Raw genomic sequence first — 18129 nt, 5'->3', positions numbered from 1 at the left:
CTGCTTTTATAATTTTTGCCCGATTAAAATAAGTCCTCTATCCTCCGTATATGATGAAGTACTGAGGTGTAAAACGATGAAAACGTCAAAATTTCATGTGATATTTGTGCATGATTACAATACTTTATACTATACTCTGTATTCGAGAAAGTAAAAAAATGCGTCATATTTTAGTGCGATGGACTTTGTATCATAAGTGCCGCTTATGCTCTAATTCAGGGCTCCCAATTATTTTTTTCCATGGCTCTACACCGTGCTCCACATTTTTGATTCTCTGCGCTGCGCTGATAAAAACCCAAAACACAGCTAATGCCTTTTCCCACTCCATACAGTCACTAGTGTAGTATAGCCCAAACCCTAAACTTCCATGGCTTAAACATTTAACAGTATCGCTGGTAAAAGTAAAATAAATCATTTTTAAAATTTAAATTGTTATATATTATAGTTTGTATGCATTACAAAGACATAGCTGTCGATACAATCGGTACAAAGACAACAGCTGTCGGTACAAAGACAGAGGCTGTGGATACACAATCTTTGGCATTAAAATCCAGCAAGAAAAAACTTACAAATAAATTCCCATGAGCAAATAAATTTCACGTCCTTTAGAGACCGAAAAAAACCCGAGGCAGGATAGCAAACATTATACTGACAATTTAATTAAAGCATCATTAATTAACATGGTGTCCAAGATATGACAGGGTCTGTATAAAAATATAATCGGGGGAGGCGGGGGTGGGGTGGTCAGTGGTTTTCCCCAATAGCTGACATGCATTTAATGGTGTAGCACCTGACATAACGACTGACAACAAATTACTGACTTCGCCGCACTTTCATAAGTTAATATATAATATCACAATATATTGCCTAAAAAGTATATTAGTATATGACCCCCTTGGCTTTCATCAATTAATATATAATCCCTGGCCTGATCCCAAGCCTGTACACAGTAAATTAATATATGACCCCTAAGACCAATACAGTAAACTAATATATGACCCCTTAGGCCAATACAGTAGATTAATATATGACCCCCTAGTGCCAATACAGTAGATTAATATATGACCCCCTAGTGCCAATACAGTAGATTAATATATGACCCCCTAGTGCCAATACAGTAGATTAATATATGACCCCCTAGTGCCAATACAGTAGATTAATATATGACCCCCTAGTGCAAATACAGTAGATTAATATATGACCCCTAAGGCCAATAGATTAATAGATGACCCTTGGACCCAATACAGTAGATTAATATATGACCCCTAGTGCCAATACAGTAGATTAATATTGACCCCTAAGGCCAATACAGTAGATTAATACATGACCCCTGGACCAAATACAGTAGATTAACACGTGACCCCCCAGCGTCTAACCAATTTACTTGTCACACAATCAGCAGCGAGATTTGAACGTTTTTTCCCGGTCTGTGTATATTTAAACTCGAATCTCTGTCAGTGGCATCACTTCCGTTGAGAAGGCCGCCATTGTATCACATCGCTGTTTACAAACATGCCAGACTTGTTTACTGACTATAAGATGGGATCTTATCCCAGGCTCTTAGTTGATTGGTTGGGAAGGGAGACTCGGTGGGATGGGTGAAGTAGATTTAGGGGGTTTATTCAATGGGCTCGTTGAAGTATATTTAGTGGGTTTATTCAATGGGCTGGGGGAAGTAGATTTAGGGGGTTTCAATAAATGGGCTGGGTGAAGTAGATTTAGGGGGTTTCAATAAATGGGCTTGGTGAGGTAGATTTAAGGGGTTTCAATAAATGGGCTTGATGAAGTTGTTTTAGTGGATTTATTCAATGGGCTGGGTGAAGTAGATTTAGTGGGTTTATTCAATGGGTTTGATGAAGTAGATTTAGTGGGTTTCAATCAATGGGCTGGGTCTAGATATTTAAGTGTGTTGAAGTGGGAGAAAGGGTGTTAAAAAGTAGTTTACCTGTCTTGACAATGCTTACTAAGTTCTTATGTGCCGCAGTAATAAAAATGATTGTGTGTATTATTTATTATCTGCTTCACAAAACCTATCGGACCTCATTAGGCAGGTGAAGTAGTGTTCATTTGTTTCTACGGTTATTATAAGATGGTGTGGTCAGCACTATTGCCAGCTGGCTTTATTTCATTAACGTGAGTCAGGTACCAATTAGAGCTGGGTGGACTCAGGGATGTCATACAAACTCGAGACTTTCGGGCTAGCATTATTTCATAAAGAGATAAAATATTTATTTCTAGTTGTCGAGATTTCAACTATTATAATAACATTATATCATACATCCTATATTAAAACATTCTATACAACTAAACTCCATGTGCCGTAAACGAAAGACATATTTCACCATAAATTAGCTACACAATTCGGTTGTTGTTGATTTATATTTTGAGAAAAATATAGAAAAAAAATTGTTTCGTATCCCATCAGTTTTGAGTTTTTAATGTTTTACAAAGTTCTATAAAGTAGGTCAATATAAGTGGATAGAATATAGTGGGAAAATAATGGGAAAGGGACGTTATCTACTACTGCCATTCACTGTTTGAAGTCGAAGTGAATTATGGGTAAAGAGAAAAAAATAGTCTTTTCATCACGGCAAGAACAGATTCTCTACACGATATGGTGCGCACGATATGGTGCGCACGATATGGTGCGTACACATGGGCTGAAAAATGTAAAAAAAATATTTGAGAATATTTCGTTTTTGAAACTTTAATGATCATATTTTTGGGTCGTTATTGTTATTTTAAAAAATAGTTTATGGGACATTGATGGATGTGCGATTTGGAAAGGGGAGAGTTGTGAAGGAGGGAAGTTTTTTTAAAAATTGTAACAGTTTATGTCTGGAAGATTTCTTTGCTAAAAGACCAAAAAATTTCAGTCTTCAAAGTACAAAAATTCAAAGTCAGAATTGTGTAGGGCCTCGCCGGGTGACGTCATTGATGGGATTAAAAAAATCAATCACTTGTCTAATGAAGGGAAATATCGATAAGGCTAAGATCTTTTTCAAGAAAATTTAGTTTGGTCAATCGACATCCCTAGCCACAAGTTCTAGCCTCAATGTCAGACACGTCAAATTGTTAGTTGAGACACTGTCTAAGACTGTCTTCTACTCTAAGACAAGTTCTACTGCCTCTATGTAAGACACTGTCTTCATTATAAGTCCTTGTCTAGTAAGGAAAAAATACACACTGCCTCCTTCACATAGCCTCCCCCCCCCATACATCCGCCCACACAACAGGTCTCACAGCCGCACTCACATTCACACACAGCCGCCCTCACACAGCCTCCCACACACATCCGCCGACACAATAGGTCACACAGCCGCCCTCATATTCATACACAGTCTCCCCCACACAGCTTCCCACACAGCCTCTCATACATAGCCATCACACATCCGCCCACACAACATATCACACAGCCGCCTTCAAAATCACACAGCCTCCCACACACAGCCTCCCACAACCAGCCACCACACACAGTTTCCCACACACAGCCACCACACACAACCTCCCACACACAGCCACCACACACAACCTCCCTCACACAACCTTCCACACACAGCCTTCCACGCAAACCTCTCACACACAACCTTCCACACACAGCCTCCCCCACACAGCCTTCCACGCAAACCTCTCACACACAACCTTCCACACACAGCCTCCCCCCACACAGCCTCACACACAACCTTCCACACACAGCCTCCCCCACACAGCCTTCCACGCAAACCTCTCACACACAACCTTCCACACACAGCCTCCCCCCACACAGCCTCACACACAACCTTCCACACACAGCCTCCCCCACACAGCCTTCCACGCAAACCTCTCACACACAACCTTCCACACACAGCCTCCCCCCACACAGCCTCACACACAACCTTCCACACACAGCCTCCCCCACACAGCCTTCCACGCAAACCTCTCACACACAACCTTCCACACACAGCCTCCCCCCACACAGCCTCACACACAACCTTCCACACACAGCCTCCCCCACACAGCCTTCCACGCAAACCTCTCACACACAACCTTCCACACACAGCCTCCCCCACACAGCCTCACACACAACCTTCCACACACAGCCTCCCCCACACAGCCTCTCACGCAAACCTCTCACACACAACCTTCCACACACAGCCTCCCCCACACAGCCTCACACACAACCTTCCACACACAGCCTCCCCCACACAGCCTCCCACGCAAACCTCTCACACACAACCTTCCACACACAGCCTCCCACACACAACCTCCCCCCACAACCTCCCCCCACAACCTCCCCCACACAGCCTCCCCCACACAGCCTCCCAGGCAAACCTCTCACACACAGCCTCCCCCACACAGCCTCCCACGCAAACCTCTCACACACAACCTTCCACACACAGCCTCCCAAACACAACCTCCCCCACACAGCCTCCTCCACACAGCCTCCCCCACACAGTCTCCCCCACACAGCCTCACACACAACCTTCCACACACAGCCTCCCCCACACAGCCTCCCACGCAAACCTCTCACACACAACCTTCCACACACAGCCTCCCACACACAACCTCCCCCACACAGCCTCCCACGCAAACCTCTCACACACAACCTTCCACACACAGCCTCCCCCACACAGCCTCACACACAACCTCCCCCACACAGCATCCCCCACACAGCCTCCTCCACACAGCCTCCCCCACACCTCCCCTTGACACTAGCCACAAAAACCCTCCTCGATAACAATGCCTCTACTGCCTCGAATGGATTAATTTAATGCAATTCTCAGGTGAAAAAAAAACCAACCTCCCAGGCTTGAGTTTAAAGAATACAAACATTTACAGGTAATCTTATAGACAGCATGTGGTGTAATAATCCTGCGAGCAGCAAGCAGGCGGGGCGCTACAAAACATTCGATGATTTGGTGATGGCGAGACAGATCTATGCCATGGAGGTATACGATCATGGAGGTGTATATCCAGGACACAGGGCTAACCCGATTATTGAGAAGTAGATCTATGCCATAAGGCATGAAGGAGTTCTATTGTGGGGATGGGAACATAGGACGTTAAGCCAGTGATGGGAACATAGGACGTTAAGCCAGTGATGGGAACATGGGACGTCAAGCCAGTGATGGGAACATGGGACGTTAAGCCAGTGATGGGAACATGGGACGTTAAGCCAGTGATGGGAACATGGGACGTTAAGCTAGTGGTGGAGATGGGAACATGGGACGTTAAGCCAGTGATGGGAACATGGGACGTTAAGCCAGTGATGGGAACATGGGACGTTAAGCCAGTGATGGGAACATGGGACGTTAAGCCAGTGATGGGAACATGGGACGTTAAGCCAGTGGTGGGAACATGGGACGTTAAGCCAGTGATGGGAACATGGGACGTTAAGCCAGTGATGGGAACATGGGACGTTAAGCCAGTGATGGGAACATGGGACGTTAAGCCAGTGATGGGAACAGGGGACGTTAAGCTAGTGGTGGGAACATGGGACGCTAAGGCAGTTATGGAGATGGGAACATGGGACGTTAAGCCAGTGATGGGAACATGGGACGTTAAGCCAGTGATGGAGATGGGAACATGGGACGTTGAGCCAGTGATGGGAACATGGGACGTTAAGCCAGTGGTGGGAACATGGGACGTTAAGCCAGTGATGGGAACATGGGACGTTAAGCCAGTGGTGGGAACATGGGACGTTAAGCCAGTGGTTGGGATGGGAACATGAAAACTGCAGCCTTTAATAAAAAACATTGCAAAAATCTGATTCGTTTGAAAGACACCAGATGTTCGTTGCATTGAGTAAGACAAAAATTGACAGGGTTGTTGGTTAACATATTTCACGTTTGTTTGCAACCAATTGTTTCGTTTTGATTTTAAGCCCAGGGTTTTTGTTTTTAGTTTACTACATTAACATTTTAGTGCAGTATAAAAGTATGTGTATATTTAGTAAATCCTTATACATGATTTTTACTTTCTCGTATATACGTAGTATAGAGAAAGTATTGTAATCGTGCAAAAAAAAAAAAAATCGAGATTTTTGCAAATCTCGACGTTTTACACCTCACTGATACGGAAAAACATAATTTTGCAATCTTGTCCGTATGTCTGTGTGTGTGTGTGTCTGTGTGTGTGTCCGTGTGTAAACACGATAACTTGAGTACCGTTACAGCTAGGTTGATGAAATTTCATATATAAGTATTATATCAAAATCGTAGATCCCTATCAACTTTTGAGCGATTTCCGACAACCGGAAGTGGTACTTTTCCTACTTTGAATTTTTCAAAAGCCTATAACTTGAGTACTATTTCAGATAGATAAATGAAATTTCACATGTAAGTAAAAGATCTAATTCTCTACCTTCTGTTAAATTTTGAGTAATTTCCGTTGACCGGAAGTAGTAATTTACGCTACTTCCGATTTCTCAAAAAACTAATGTAAATTTATTAAGTACTAATACTATTGCGCACTATTATACACACCTTTATTAGGCGTTCGCTTGGTGCGCTATTGTTTTTTACTGAGATTCTATTCTATTTTTAAAAGTTTCAGTATTTAAAATGGATTAAAAATCATAACTATATCCCCAGTTACCATCCCCTGTTGTTTTATATAAGAATATTCGAGAAAGTTTAGGGGAGATCACTACCGGTTTATTTTTTAAAACAGTATTAGCTGTACAATATTTAACTAGCGCAATGCGATCGATCTTTGTATGGCACGGAAAATTGAAAACTGTCAAGTTTCACAAAACCACTCAACCGTTTTATCACCATTCAGAAAAATTCAACACGGGTTCAACACATGTATGCGCCTGTTGGCTCTGAGAGCCGACATCCGTAGGCTCTGGCTCTACATATCCTGATCATTAAGCACAGCCCAGACTGTATACCATACAACATACTGAAACCTTTAACGTAACATATTTTCACAAACATGTTGACGTCATGCAGGCCATATCACGTTCGTCAATGACGTCAACACCGAGGTATAGCAGACACCAGCACCAGCCTCCCAAGTTGACCCCCACGTTATGTCTGTCATATTTTGCTGCAGGTAAACTTCCAGGTGAGCACCTCACTGCTCACCTACATGAGCTCTTGGACTCAGGTTACCTGTTGCTCCTGGGAGAAGCCGTTGTTATGGTTACCAGAGGGAAAATAGTTTTAAAAATTCCTGAAAAGACTGAAAAAGTCAGAACTAGTCAGTGGAGTAGGCAGAGACAGGGGGCGAGTGGAACAATCGTCTGCCCCGGAAAGAAATTAGTGAGATGTTTTTTGTGTGTTGGTGTGCACAGACTAGCTGCGCCATCTTTGTTTGTGGGTGAAAATAGGTGGATGGTGGGAGGGGTGGGGGGGGGGGGGGGGGTTGGTGGAGGGCGATTAGAGGACGGAGAAGAATTTGACAGGAATTCGGATCGTTGGTATCTAAGACTGGAGAAATTTCTGGAAGCAACGTTTCTTTGTTGTAAATAGCTAACGGTGAAATGTCTGCATTGAACAGTAATGACTGTAAGCCGCAGCAATCATCACACAGGTTACTGTTAACCTTCTGATACGGGAATGATTAAATTAGCTGTTCAAGGTATACGGTACAGAAATACTTGTACGGTACAGTAATGAATACAGCAAGTGTTGAAATCTTTCTGGTACAGTAATCACTGGTACATTGTTGATATGGTTCAGTAATATCTTGATACAGTGGCGTCGCTAGGCAGGGTGTTACCTGGTGCGGCAACTAATGGTGTCACCTCCACCTTCCCGCGAATATATATTATATATATATATATATATATATATATATATATATATATATATATATATATATATATATATATATATATATATATATACTATTCATATATATACTATATATATACACCCCCCGCCCCAGACGTGGATTAACGTGTCAGTTATATTACAATTCTTAAGAAAACCTTTTTCTTCAGGCAAATTTTGCAACGTTTAGTTGGTTTCACCTCCCCTCCACCCGGTGATAGCTTTAAACTGTCCACTGATAATACCAACGATGTTCATCTATAGTCGGTTATAAATACGGCTGGATGTAGTATTGTTTTTTGCAGGGTTGCGTCATGGTGTCACCCACATCCCAACCCCTACCTTTGCCGTTATTTGTCAATTTTGCTCTTAATGAGAAGACTTTTAAACTCTTATTAATCATTTATTTAACTGGAATGATCGTTTTTCTTCTATATATATTTTGCTAATTTTGGCTTGGTGTAACCCCCCCCCCCCCTAATTGGTGTCATCCGGTGCAGTCCGCACCCCGCACCCCCCCTCCAGTGGGGGGCCGCGGACACTAGTAAAAGTATATGTTTACTATATAAATTTCCTCTCGTTCGGGAGGGGGGGGGGGTGCGGTAGACTTTCTTCGAAGAGATGCCTGGAAGAAACTCTGCGACACCTCTGTCTTGATGACACTGTATTCTACATCATGTGGTCTAGTAAAACTGATATGGTACAGTAAAGATCGGCACGGTGCAGTTTATTCTATATCATGCCTATAAATAAATTTATAAAATGGCGAAATGTTATGTTTAGAATCGGTAATTTTTTCCCCTCCCATGTCTATATTTAAAACGGATTCAACCAAAGCAAAACCGACATTCCTCGCTCGACCGAAACCTTCCCCCACAATGGCGGGATGCTGACTGTAAGACCCTGTAGTACAAGGTGAACAGTACCGTAGCTTTGGGTTTGGGACTAATCATGTAAGTTAGAGGGATAATTAGTTACTCACATCATATGGAGAGTGGTGGTGGGGGTGGGGGGGGGGGGGGGGTAGAGGTCTCCCGGAGTGGGCGCTTATCCAGCATGTGTGTGGGGTGGGGGTGGGTGTCCTGATCTAACACCTCTGACAGCCATGTGTGGGGTGGGGGTGGGTGTCCTGATCTAGCACCTCTGACAGCCATATGTGTGGGGTGGGGGTGGGTGTCCTGATCTAACACCTCTGACAGCCATGTGTGGGGTGGGGGTGGGTGTCCTGATCTAACACCTATGACAGCCATGTGTGGGGTGGGGGTGGGTGTCCTGATCTAGCACCTCTGACAGCCATATGTGTGGGGTGGGGGTGGGATGTCCTAATCTAACAGCGATGAAGACACAACTTAAAACCAAGTTCCACTTCCGGCCAAAAGCAACACTATCCGGTGCCAAGTGTGGAGAAGGAAGTCTAACAAGAGATTTTCCCCTGCCTGCTGGAAGAAACAAGTGGCACCGCTCAGGTGAGCAGGTACCTGTGTCGGTGCCACAGGAAACAAATGAGGTTACAGTTCTTTAAACCTGATTCAAGATGTCATAACGTGCTTTGGGTTTCTGTGGTTGTAAGGAGTGGAGATTTAGTCAGGGTGAGCAATACGCGTGAGGGGGACAACTCTCGACTCCAGCTGAGGGGAATTATTTCCCTTGCGTTTTTTTCTCTCTCAGCAGGTGAGAGGCTTGGCATCTAGAACAAAGGAGCAGGAATACAGCTGGCGGCGCCCCAATATGATGCATTGACGCCCAAACCTGACGCATTGACGACCCAACCTGTGGCATTGGCGCCCAACATGACGAATTGGCGCCCCTACCTGCCACACATGGGGCCCCAGCCTTACGCACATGCCTCCCAACCTGCAACACAGGCGTCCTAACCTGACGCATTGGCGCCCCAACCTGCTACATAGGCGCCCCAACATGACGCATTGGCGCCCCAACATGACGCATTGGCGCCCTAACCTGCTACATAGGCGCCCCAACATGACGCATTGGCGCCCCAACATGACGCATTGGCGCCGCAACCTGAAGCATTGGCGCCCCAACATGACGCATTGGCGCCCCAACCTGCAACACAGGCGCCCCAACTTGATACAGAGAAGCCGCAAAATACCTGCTACATAGGCGCCCCAACCTGGCGCATTGGCGGCCCAACCAGATACAACTTGCTAATGTGACGCTTAAACCTACCCCGTTTGACACTAGAAACTACATGCCCCACGTTCAGTCCAGTAAATATTTACAACACTTTACACAGCGATCTGATGAACACAAACTTGGAGTTAATGTGGTTGCCTAGATTTATACAAAATACTTGAATGTCAGCGCCTATTAGACGCAGTGCCCTGATGCGCATGCGCGTACCCTACTTCCGGTCAGCTCAGCGTTTCCGAGCTTTCCCCCCCCCCCCCCCCCCAGCCCGTGTTGTGTCTGCCGTGTCACGCTACGGTCCAGCGAGCTCCGGGTTTCCAGAAGATTCTTGGCACCAGACTGGGGGGGGGGTGGGAGAGGGGTAGACAGGGGCTGCTTTATGGGTTTCAGCTCAATGATCGCTAGTATAGCCAGCTCAACGTAAACAATCTTTCCATTAGAAATCCTATTTGCCTACTTTAAAGTCTATTATATACAAGTTAATATTTAATTACGTTACAAACCCTAACAAAGCTAGCCCCATTTAAAAAAAATTAGAATAGTATACTAATATTTCTTGATGACAACAATAAATATTACTAATTTAATGATCTGAAGTTTAAAGATATAAGCCCACACTAGACCTACATCCAAGGAAATCTTGCCGTCTTCTCTAGGAAACCAATCAATACGCGCGGAAAAGTTGTGCAGTTTTTTCCCGAAAAAATTTCGCTGCTGAAAGTTGGGTTGCCGGTGTGGACATGTGCAAGTCTACTCAGGTCATTGATCTGACGGTTATCACGTGACCGGTTGGCCTCGCGTGTAGGCAAACATTAGCGGCATTTGGGATCTGGTTAGATGGTGACATGGCTTCTGGGATCTGGTTAGATGGTGACATGGTTTCTGGGATCTGGTTAGATGGTGACAAGGTTTCTGGGATCTGGTTAGATGGTGACATGGTTTCTGGGATCTGGTTAGATGGTGACATGGTTTCTGGGATCTGGTTAGATGGTGACATGGTTTCTGGGATCTGGTTAGATGGTTAGATGGTGAGATGGTTTCTGGGATCTGGTTAGATGGTGAGATGGTTTCTGGGATCTGGTTAGATGGTGACATGGTTTCTGGGATCTGGTTAGATGGTGACAAGGTTTCTGGGATCTGGTTAGATGGTGACATGGTTTCTGGGATCTGGTTAGATGGTGACATGGTTTCTGGGATCTGGTTAGATGGTGACATGGTTTTTGGGATCTGGTTAGATGGTGACATGGTTTCTGGGATCTGGTTAGATGGTGACATGGTTTCTGGGATCTGGTTAGATGGTGAGATGGTTTCTGGGATCTGGTTAGATGGTGACATGGTTTCTGGGATCTGATTAGATGGTGACATGGTTTCTGGGATCTGGTTAGATGGTGACATGGTTTCTGGGATCTGGTTAGATGGTGACATGGTTTCTGGGATCTGGTTAGATGGTGAGATGGTTTCTGGGATCTGGTTAGATGGTGACATGGTTTCTGGGATCTGGTTAGATGGTGACATGGTTTCTGGGATCTGGTTAGATGGTGACATGGTTTTTGGGATCTGGTTAGATGGTGACATGGTTTCTGGGATCTGGTTAGATGGTGACATGGTTTCTGGGATCTGGTTAGATGGTGACATGGTTTCTGGGATCTGGTTAGATGGTGACATGGTTTCTGGGATCTGGTTAGATGGTGACATGGTTTTTGGGATCTGGTTAGATGGTGACATGGTTTTTGGGATCTGGTTAGATGGTGACATGGTTTCTGGGATCTGGTTAGATGGTGACATGGTTTCTGGGATCTGATTAGATGGTGACATGGTTTCTGGGATCTGGTTAGATGGTGACATAGTTTCTGGGATCTGGTTAGATGGTGACATGGTTTCTGGGATCTGGTTAGATGGTGACATGGTTTCTGGGATCTGGTTAGATGGTGACATGGTTTCTGGGATCTGGTTAGATGGTGACATGGTTTCTGGGATCTGGTTAGATGGTGACATAGTTTCTGGGATCTGGTTAGATGGTGACATGGTTTCTGGGATCTGGTTAGACGGTCAAAGGGCTGTGTACAGGCCCTGGACGTCTTAAATATCAAACTTTAGGCTCTATGACTCATGTGCGGGGATGGTTTAAGGCTCTCTGACGTATGTTATACGCTTGGTTTATTTTAAGGACTTTTGATATAAGTGGGGTCTAACCTAAACCTCCATGACTTACGTGCGGGGTTTAACCTAAGGCTACATGATATGTGCGGGGTTTAACCTAAGGCTACATGACATATGTGCGGGGTTTAGCCTAAGGCTACATGATATGTGCGGGGTTTAGCCTAAGGCTACATGATATGTGCGGGGTTTAGCCTAAGGCTACATGATATGTGCGGGGTTTAGCCTAAGGCTACATGATATGTGCGGGGTTTAGCCTAAGGCTAAATGATATGTGCGGGGTTTAACCTAAGGCTACATGATATGTGCGGGGTTTAACATAAGGCTACATGATATGTGCGGGGTTTAACCTAAGGCTACTTGATATGTGCGGGGTTTAGCCTAAGGTTAAATGACTTATGTGCGGGGTTTAATCTAAGGCTACAAGACTTATGTGCGGGGTTTAGCCTAAGGCTACATGATATGTGCGGGGTTTAACCTAAGCCTCCATGACTTAAGTGCGGGGTTTAACCTAAGCCTCTATGAGTTATGTGCGGGGATTATCCTAAGCCTCCACGAATTATATTTAATTATATGTTGGTTTTAATTTAAGAGAATATTTTTTAACGCACTTGATTAATGAGTAAATATTTATGGAGTAGAGTCAATGCACGTACGTTTAATTAGTTTATTACGATGCTAATTACATGCGCATTTGTGAAATGTTAAAAACTTTAAAAACTAAAACACATAATACACATACGCGTAAGATTCATTAGCAACACACGTCTACTATAGCTGGCATTACATTCTATCTATAAATAACGGATGCCTACGTCATATTTAAAAGCTAAAAATAGTCACGTCAACAGTGCTACCTAACAACCACCCGTCGCCCTCTACCGGCAGACAAGGAACGCAAACAAGGCATGATTGAAATCAAAGCAATAGTTGATGAACAGTACTCAAATGGTTGTTTAAAAAAACTTGAACATTTCCTCTGTGATTGACACTGGTTGATTCAGCCGGGGGCCATTGGTCCACCCCAACTGGCAAGTCAAATGTCTCCTGTAGTGTAGCTATTGATCGGGTGGCCAGATTTCTACCCACATAGGCGCCTTGATCTAATGAATTCTCAACCACTACTGCAGCGGAAAGATCTTTGCCAGAAAAAAACATAGCCGACCAAAGCCAAATAAATATCTTGAGCGTTCAGCTTTGGGCTTTTCACTTGAAGAGATATTACCTTACAGCTGACTAACTACCTGTTGAGTTACGTTAAGTGATATGACTATAAAGATGACTAACTAGCTGATGATGTAGGATAAAAGATATGACAGCTCTATAGGTGACTAACTACCTGAAGATTTATGTGGAGAAAAGGATCAAGAGAACACGTAAGAGTGAAGGAATATTTGGACCCGCTATCGTGAAATTCTTCTATCGGTTAAACGCCATTAATGTGCATTAAAGCTGTCTTTTGATAATATCTCAACCCTAACATTTGTGCTAATGGAATCTGTAACCTAAACATCACTCTCACACATAACCCAAACCCTACCCTTAACTCTGATTGTTGAACAAAAATCAAATAAAGCGGGAGTGATCTCCCCTAAACTTTCTCGAATATATAACACTACGGGGGATGGCAACTCGGGATATAGACACGATTTTTAATAAATTTTGGCATACTTAAACTTTTTAAAATAGAATAGAATCTCGTAGAAAAAAGAATTGCGCATCAAGTGAACAGTAACAATAATATGCGGAATATTAGTACTTTATACATTCATATACATTTTTTTTTGAGAAATCGGAAATTGCGTTAAGTACTACTTCCGGTCACCGGAAGTTACTGAAGATTTGACAGAAAACAGATAATTAGATATTTTACTTATTTGTGAAATTTCGTTTATTAGAAACAGTACTCAAGCTTTTGAAAAACCGAAAGTAGAATAAGTTCCACTTCCGTTTACCGGAAATCACTGAAAAGATGATACAGAAATGCACATGCGTTGTAATACTTATATATGAAATTTCATGAACCTAGCTGTAACGGTAATGAAGTTATCGTATTTACAGACAGACACACATCCACACAGACCTACAGACAAAATTTAGTTTTTCCGACTCGATGACGCGTAAAACGCTGAGATTGTTATAAATCTGGATTCAGAATTTTTGCCCGATTAAAATAAGCCCCCTATACTCCGTATATGATGAAGTACTGAGGTGTAACACTGTGAAGACTTTCAAAATTTCATGTGATTTTTGTGCACGATTGCAATATTTCCTCTGTACTCAGTATACGAGAAAATAAAAAGATTGATAAAAAGTTGACAAATAAACTAAAACTTGACAAAAATCGCTACAGTACATCACTTGTACCTTTTTAAAATGAGAAAACAAGACCTGCCCTTTCTATAAAACTGACAAGTTGGTACATTAAATCTTCAGTGTAGGAGCCAAAAGCTGAAATCCCCGGGGGTCTGAGCAGCACATCCCCGACGCTAGGCAATTCCAGCCCGTCCCGGCGGGGCCATAGGTTCGATAGGATTTTAGTTGTCTTTGGTCGGGAGTTTGGCTGCTTGGTTCACGACAAGACAGAAATGTCTCCTTATTTCCAGAAAAGACCGGAATGCCGGCTTAGTTCTGGGAAAGAGCAGAATGCCGGCTTAGTTCCAGGAAAAGACCGGAATGTCGCCTTAGTTTCGGGAAAGACCGGAATGCCGTTTTAGCTCCGGGAAAATACCGGAATACCGGCTTAGTTCCGGTAAAAGACCGGTATAGCAAGAAACAGCAGGAAACGTTACGGTTGGGTAAACATGTTCTGGACCATGATTGAAGGATTAGCGTCACAAGATCAGATGACCACAAAAACCAGTCTATAACCAACACCGCTGATTGGCATATGGGTTAGGATTACCTTGTTAGGTGTCACAAGTTTATTTTCGTGTCAGTTATAACGGTGACGACCCACCCACATCTCACCCCCCCCCCCCCCCCGATGAGTCTCATCCATAGAAATCACGACTCATTCATTTTAACTTAGCTGCTGCTTTTGAAAATGGGATGTCTCGTTTTATATGTAACAGTCACTTACTACTATCAGATACGGTCTATCTATCATCACTAGTCTATCTAAACTAGTCCAGTCTATTATCAAGTCTATCCGAACTAGCCCAGTCTATTATCTAGTCTATCTAAACTAGCGCAGTCTATTATATAGTCTATCATAACTAGCCCAGTCTATTATATAGTCTATCTAAACTAGAGCAGGCTAGATGGAGATAACAAACAAAGCTCTAGTAAACAGCGTACTTTAACTCTAAGCTGACAAGTACGTTACACACTCAATTATAGTTGGCACACGTAGAACACACCAGTCTAACTCACACCTTGTCATATAACATTATCCTAACACACCCACCAATGACACACCCCACTATCCTAACACACACACCAATGACACACCCCACTATTCTAACACACACACACACCAATGACACACCCCACTATTCTAACACACACACACACCAATGACACACCCCACTATCCTAACACACACACCAATGACACACCCCACTATTCTAACACACACACACCAATGACAACCCCACTATTCTAACACACACACACCAATGACAACCCCACTATTCTAACACTCACACACACAATGACAACCCCACTATTCTAACACTCACACACACACACACACACCAACACACACACACCAATGACAACCCCACTATTCTAACACTCACACACACACACAAATGACACACCCCACTATTCTAACACACACACACCAATGACACACCCCACTATTCTAACACACACACACACCAATGACACACCCCACTATCCTAACACACACACCAATGACACACCCCACTATTCTAACACACACACACACCAATGACACACCCCACTATTCTAACACACACACACACCAATGACACACCCCACTATCCTAACACACACACCAATGACACACCCCACTATTCTAACACACACACACCAATGACAACCCCACTATTCTAACACACACACACCAATGACAACCCCACTATTCTAACACTCACACACACACAATGACAACCCCACTATTCTAACACTCACACACACACACACACCAATGACAACCCCACTATTCTAACACTCACACACACACACAAATGACACACCCCACTATTCTAACACACACACACCAATGACACACCCCACTATTCTAACACACACACACACCAATGACACACCCCACTATTCTAACACACACACACCAATGACACACCCCACTATTCTAACACACACACACACCAATGACACACCCCACTATTCTAACACTCACACACACACAATGACAACCCCACTATTCTAACACTCACACACATACACACACCAATGACAACCCCACTATTCTAACACTCACACACACACACAAATGACACACCCCACTATTCTAACACACACACACCAATGACACACCCCACTATTCTAACACACACACACACCAATGACACACCCCACTATTCTAACACACACACACACACCAATGACACACCCCACTATTCTAACACACACATACCATTGACAACCCCACTATTCTAACACTCACACACACACACCAATGACAACCCCACTATTCTAACACTCACACACACACACACAAATGACACACCCCACTATTCTAACACACACACACAAATGACACACCCCACTATTCTAACACACACACACACCAATGACACACCCCACTATTCTAACACACACATACCATTGACAACCCCACTATTCTAACACTCACACACACACACCAATGACAACCCCACTATTCTAACACTCACACACACACACAAATGACACACCCCACTATTCTAACACACACACACAAATGACACACCCCACTATTCTAACACACACATACACCAATGACACACCCCACTATTCTAACACACACACACACCAATGACACACCCCACTATTCTAACACTCACATACACACCTATAACCCCTCCTACCCAACACACACACCAATGACACCCCCACTATTCTAGCACACACACCTATAACCCCCCCCACTGCTCACACAAGTGTTAATGCACGTGTTACTGCACGTAGTGTACTCACCACTGCCAGGACTTGAGACAGACGTAACCCCAACTTGACCGTGAGTTTTTTAGACGGCCCAGCAGACGGCCTGATCAAAGCATTGTATCCACTGACCGTCATCAGATCGTAGAACAGGCGCTTGGCTGCCGGGTCCGGCATGACCTTGGCCTCAGCGACCGGCATCTTGTACAGGACCATGGAAAAGGTAAACAAACACAAGAGGACTTCCATTCTTAGAGCTTGACCTTTCACCTTCGTGTGAGCAGAGGCTATGAGAGAGGTTGATCCATGGAGTAGCCTGCTCACACTCGGCCAGTCGAAGGCTTAAGAAACACCTGTCTGCATCTTCCTAACGCGATCGGATTGATTAATATCGATCAGGAGTAGCTTGGTTATCTCCCCCTGACCCCCCAGGTGTCAGTAGCTATTAATAACTCGCGTGATTGAAAGGACAATATCCTAGGCACACCTGAACAGCGGGGTTTGTTTCTTCTAGAATATTCTAGGCGGTTACTCACGTTCTGTAGCTGGCCTGGTTAGGTCACGTGTTTTGAGTTGAATAAGTCACGTGATGTGACTTGTTTGGATAAGTCCCGCGCTGAAGATGACTCTAGTTAATCCACTGTTAGATGCACCGGTCATACAAACATGGCTGCCAGATTTTGGTCCGTTCTTCTCATCTGTGAAGAGAAACATCAATGTTTTAAAATATAGAGCAAACAGCCCGATAGTTTAAAAACTACCCGAAAACAGACAACCCAACAGTTAAAAAACAATACAACATTATAAAATACGACAATACATAGACAACCCGACAACACAAAGACAACCCAAAAATACAAATACAACCCAACAGTTAAAGGACAACCCAAGAGTTCAAAGACAACCCACCATATGGTCTTTACCCACCATAGTAAAGACAACCTACAATTTCTGCTCAACGTAACGCAACATAAAGCACTGCTAGTCAATA

At 43.8% G+C, this 18129-nt stretch overlaps 1 protein-coding gene across 1 annotated transcript in view; it reads right to left on the bottom strand.

The window, feature by feature from the left end:
- The window catches only part of LOC131943772 (acetylcholine receptor subunit alpha-like 1), a 52385-nt gene that overhangs the window by 19319 nt on the left and 14937 nt on the right, over positions 1–18129 (bottom strand). Inside the window, exon 2 of the mRNA XM_059304039.1 lies at positions 17175–17836. Coding sequence (XP_059160022.1) covers positions 17175–17387 — 213 coding nt within the window. The 5' untranslated portion in view covers positions 17388–17836. The remainder of the gene's footprint in view (positions 1–17174; positions 17837–18129) is intronic.

The sequence above is a fragment of the Physella acuta genome, unplaced genomic scaffold (genome assembly GCF_028476545.2).
Source record: "Physella acuta isolate Inbredline_101_S28 unplaced genomic scaffold, ASM2847654v3 ptg000466l, whole genome shotgun sequence".
Taxonomy (NCBI): Eukaryota; Metazoa; Mollusca; class Gastropoda; family Physidae; genus Physella; species Physella acuta.
This window is presented reverse-complemented; position numbering and strand designations above follow the sequence as displayed.